The sequence below is a fragment of the Octopus bimaculoides genome, chromosome 23, assembly GCF_046866305.1.
Source record: "Octopus bimaculoides isolate indiv1 chromosome 23, ASM4686630v1, whole genome shotgun sequence".
NCBI lineage: Eukaryota > Metazoa > Mollusca > Cephalopoda > Octopoda > Octopodidae > Octopus > Octopus bimaculoides.
Window position 1 is genome coordinate 375,246 of NC_142950.1, and position 6,000 is coordinate 381,245.

Below are 6,000 nucleotides of genomic sequence, written 5' to 3' on the forward strand. Positions count from 1 at the left end.
TCTTTACACACACACACACACACACACATACCTCAACAGAGCCACAACCCCTAATACAGTTACTTATCTCTTAATTTGTGTGCACACGTACATACATTTCTTATCTCTCTACCTCTAGCTCTGTCTGTCTGTCTGTCTCACTCTCTCTCTCTCTCTCTCACAAACACACACATAGACACACCATCACACAAAAACACACACATAGACACACCCTCAATTTCTCTCTCACTCTCTCATCCTCCAGCCACTACTCTAGCTCTCTCACATAATTTGGAAACTGGCAAATTGATCTTGATGTGTGTTAACACCTCAATCAATAAATAATTTAGTCCAACCAACTAACATTTTCCTGATAAACTTACAAAAATTACTGGCCACAAACACACACTCACTTGCAAAATCATGTATGTACATGCAAAATAGCTGCATGTTCATATGTGTGTATATATGGACATATTCATGTACTTTGTATATAGGCAAGATATGAATTAATTTGATAGGAAATTCATTGAGTAAATTGATCCTAACATATTACTAGCATTTATTTTATCAAATTTTTGAGGATATAAAGTAGTTTCAAATCAAATAGGATTTTGATTCAGGTGATCAAAGGGCAAAATTGAATTCTAGAAAATTTTAACATGAACAATTTACCATTTCAAGTTACACACACACACACACAGACTCGTGCATGCGCGTGCACACACACACACACACACACACACACTCGTGTGCACATGCACATGCACAATACGTAATGTAGATTTTGATAATATAGGTGTAAACATTTCTTCTGACATTTTGAACTTGGTTGTTCACCTAAATATCATGAAGTTTTAAAGTGCAAGGAATTTGTGTCCAAGCCAGAAAATTAGAAACACAGAGTTGAAAGGGTAATGATGAAAGAGCTCTCCCTTATCCCATTTGTCCCCTGTATCACTTTCATGCCCCTGTTTCCCCAATTCTCTCTCTCTCTCTCTCTCAGTGCATACAAATGCCAATCTCTCAACATTTAAGGGGAAACTATTTCGATAGTAGTTGGAAGTAGTGAATGGCTGATGACCAATGATTCAAGAGTCAAGGGAGGAAAGGGGAGTGTAGGAGATGACCAGACCGAAGCAGAAGAGTAATGATGACACAATGGACAGGAGAAGGGTGCTGTGTGATTGGGCAGCATACAGGGGTGGGTGGGGGAAGAGAGGCCAGTGTAGCACATGAGGAAAGCCAGAGCTGTGTGATGGTGGAGAAGTAATTTGGCCGGTCAGTAGTGGTGGGGGTGGTCTGATCAATGAAAGTGAGGGTAGAGAGAAGAGATGAAGGATGGGCAACAGGTGAAATGAATGCAAGTAGCAAGAAAAAGAAAGTAGCAATATCAAGTTAGAAAGATCAGGAATGGTGGCAGTGTTTTGAGGAGGAAGAGGACTGACCGAAGGCTCCAACTGTGGCAAATGTATACACACACACACACACACACACACACACACACACATACACACATACAGTGCTACTAGAATTCAGATTCAGGTTGATCAAGGTGGCCAGGTCTTCTCAAGAACTGCAGATCACCAATCATACAGCAATAAGTGTGTGTGTGTGTGTGTGTGTGTGTGTGTGTGTGTGTATGAGTGTGTGTATGTATGTATATATATATACACACATACACACACACATATAAAGAGAGAGAGAGAGAGAGAGAGAGCGTGTGTGTGAGTGTAAGCGTGTGTGTGGGGTTAAGATGTTCATTTCACAACTACATGATTTCAGGTTCAGAGCCACTGCTACACAAGAGTGACCGCAAGTGACTTTTACAATAGCCTTGAGTTGACCAATCTCTTGTATTTATAAAAAAAATTTAAACAAAAATACAAAGATGAGGTAAAAACAAACAAACAAACAGAGTGCGTTAAGTTGTCACTCAGGGAAAATTGGAAGAAGTCTTTAACATTTCAAGCATCAGCTCTGGATACAAGAAATGCCTCTGGCTGTAGAAAATCTGCCTCAACAAGTTCCATCCAACCCATGCAAGGATTGAAAAGTGAATATTAAAACGATAATGATATAATATATATGTATAGAGCATTACATATATTTGTGTTCTGACATTAATCTCGTCAAAAGCTTGTCTACTAACTCCCTAATTTTTTATAAGAGTAAAGAAAGGAATCTAGCAATAAAGGAACCCCATTAATTATACCAAACATTTGCTAATGCCTGTTATATGCATATATCACATTAATGCATAAAATAAATACATCATATCATGCATATAATATACAAATATATGTATAATGTATATCTAATGTACAAGCATTTTATATAATACATAAATATATATTTTCATACAATAGGTATCATATATACCATCTTATGTGTTTACATATAAGCTTAATAAGTATATCATATATCATCCATATATTCATACATATAAACACATACATATTATTTATAATATATACTAGCTGCATATATATGCATAGTATACCTAATAAATATATGTATTAAATACAATATAAATAGTATATACAAGAACAATATATTTTTTATACATAATGTATATATGTATATAATATAAATATATATATAAAATAAATATATATATCTACAATATATCTGTATATTTTAAATATGTAAGGTGTGTGTATCCACAAATATGTTAACATAATTTTATACATTTATCCCTATGTATGTATACACATATATATATACAGAGAGTAATACAAACATATGCATATATATATATAATATATTTTTACATATATATATATATATATATATATATATATATATATATATATATATATATAATAGTATTAATAAAATAGATGCAAAGAGAAAAATTTTTATTGGGTACAACACGTGTTTCGACCCTTCTCTTGGGGTACATTTTCTGATTCGGTTTTACGTACCACTATATGGCCATCATACGAAGTTCCTGAAATTACCTATGGATAACAACAGGTAAACGAAACTGTGCTGGTGCTTTACTCATCATCTATTTATACATTTGGTACAATTTCTCCACTATATATACATATATACATATATACATATATATATATATATATATACATATGTATACACACATACATGCATGCATGCATGCATGCATACATACATACATACATACATACATACACACACACATATATATACATACATACATGCATACATACATACATACATAGGTGAGTATGTATAAACAGAAACATAGAGACACAGATATGTAGATTTATGTAGATATGATGATGATGACCATCATCAACATCGTCATTCACATCCCAGAGTTGGTTTGGAACTATAGACATAAAATTTGAAAATAGTTGCATTTGAAATGAAATTATATATATGATGATGATGATGATGATGATGATATGTATATACACTTTTATTAATATATGCATATGTATTTATACAAATGTATATGTATATACACACATAAATATGTATGTGTGTATATATATATATATATATATATATATATATATATATATATATATATATATATATGTTGAGAGAAAAGTATTATAGATACATGTGTGTGTATTCATATATATGTATATAAACTTATATATATATATACATCTATGTACACGTAAAGATATATGCATACATAAATTTAGGAATATACACACAATCACCTGCCTTTCTATTTACGCATATATACATTTCTATACACACAAACATCTATCTGTCTATCTATACATAAACATGCATACACACACAAACACATGTCTATACATATATGTATGCATTTGCTTTTATATATATATATATATATATAGTGTGTGTTGAGCTGGCAGAATTGCAAGCACACCATACAAAATGGTTAGGGTATGTCTTCCTGCCTAACGTTCTGAGTTCAAATTCTGCCAAGTCAGCTTCGCTTTCCTCCTTTTGGAGATGATGGAATAAATACCAGTATATCACTGGGGCCAATATAATTAATTTACTCCTCTCCTAAAATATCAGGTCTTGGACCTATTGTACAAAAATAATGTATATGATATATATATATACTATTTATGCCCATAAGTTATACCTCTCTCTCTCTCTCTCTCTCTCTCTCTCTCTCTCTCTATATATATATATATATATATATATATATATATATATATATATATATATATATATATATATCTGAATAATTATACACACACACACTGACTGTGGTCATGCTGGTGCACGGCCTTTACATTATATATATTTATAAATCAATATGTCAAATATGTATAAATATTTTTATGTCTATATTTATCATTCTTTAATAAGAATAGTATTGACTGTGACTTCAAAGTTTCATCCAACTCAGCAATTGCCAGACAATCTGCTGGCAAAACTTCAAAATTCCTTGTCAATGCTATTCCTGCTAAAGAATGAATCTATACTCTACCAAATGTATTTCGTAATTATTCAATTTAAAGTAAAACTGTTTTTGTTATAACATAAAAAAAAAAATCATTAATATATTTGTATATATGTCAATATGTATATACATATGAAATATATATGCACATATTTATATGTACATATATTTATATGCATGTGTGTATGTATGTCTATCTATGTATCTATCTATTCATCTATCTATCTATATGCACACACACACACACATACATGTTTGTATACATATCTGTATATGTTTATATCTACATATATTTCATATATCTGAAATAAATATTGCATTTTACATATATCTACTGACATAAACAAAAGGACGCATATACCCATATGTAAACCTATACGCATTCGTGTTTATATGCACACACTTGCACATATGTACACCATATGCTGCATATTAGTCTAATTTTTTTAATTGAAATCTTTTGAAATAAATTACATGACATGGGATATTTTGTGTATCCCTACAAATGAAACATAACTCATTCCCATGTGTTTTCCCATTGTTTCCAATGTAACTTATTCACCTATGTATAGTATACCTATAAACACACACACACACACACTAAGATAAAGTTATAATATAAATAAATTACAGATGTACTTAATTAAAAATTAAAATAAACGGTAAAGTAATTGAAAACAAAAAAAAACAAAAATTCATACAGTGAGAAACAGAAATGTTAAGATTTACCCAGAATGCACTTGGTAGATTTTCTTCCACCATTTGTAATCCGAAATTGGGATAACTTGTTAATGAAGATGCTGATGTGTATATGTTCAATATATATATATATATATATATATATATATATATATATATATATATATATATATATATGTATATATATATATGTAAATATATATATATATATATATATATATGCTTTTCTTAAATCTAGTTTTAACTTTATTGTTTATATGTTCATAAATTTTATTATTAATTCTTATATATTTATTTATAAAATTGTATATGTGTGTTTGTGTATGTGCATGTGTGTGTGTGCGTGTGTGGTTGTATGTGTGTGTGTATATATATATATATATATATATATATATATATATATACACATATATATAAATATATGTGTGTATATATATATATATATTTATCTATGTATATTATATAAATATATATATATATATATTAAATTATTCAACTATTATAGTCCATGATGAAGCACTTGTTTAAAAATATATTAAATGCAAATTTTTACAAACTGGTGGGGTATGTCGTGAAGTGGTGTGGTGTTTGAAATCTGGATTGGTGCAGTGATGTGAGAGGAGTGGATTCGTCTGTTAAGGTTGCTTACTCTGGTTTAATGTGTTATTTTTGTTGTGTACTTGTTAATTGTTTTGGTAGTTTTTGTTGTCTTTCTCTAACTGATCACGCTGAAAATGGGGGACGGATTATGTTGAACAGGTTGGTGGGAAGAGACAGGTAATACTCGAAACAAATTAACTATTTAACATACATTAATTATGTGTTTGCGCACACAGGTATATGTACAATGCACACATGTGCAAATGATATTTCAATATGTGCCTGTGTGTTTGTATGCTTACATGAATGTGTGTATTATGTATACATAGTATATAATA

General features: G+C 30.2%; 1 protein-coding gene across 47 annotated transcripts in view; it reads right to left on the reverse strand.

Moving 5' to 3' along the window:
- The window catches only part of LOC106878922 (uncharacterized), a 483,138-nt gene that overhangs the window by 99,000 nt on the left and 378,138 nt on the right, over positions 1-6,000 (reverse strand). For 2 of the 47 annotated variants that reach the window (XM_052976128.2, XM_052976126.2), the window contains exon 1: positions 5,093-5,209. The exons of 43 other annotated variants lie outside the window; for them this stretch is intronic. In XM_052976128.2, the coding sequence (XP_052832088.1) occupies positions 5,093-5,125 (33 nt within the window). In that variant the 5' untranslated portion in view covers positions 5,126-5,209. Of the gene's footprint in view, positions 1-5,092; positions 5,212-6,000 lie in introns of those variants that run through there. 2 more of the 47 variants (XM_014928286.3, XM_089340217.1) reach the window with 2 other exon arrangements.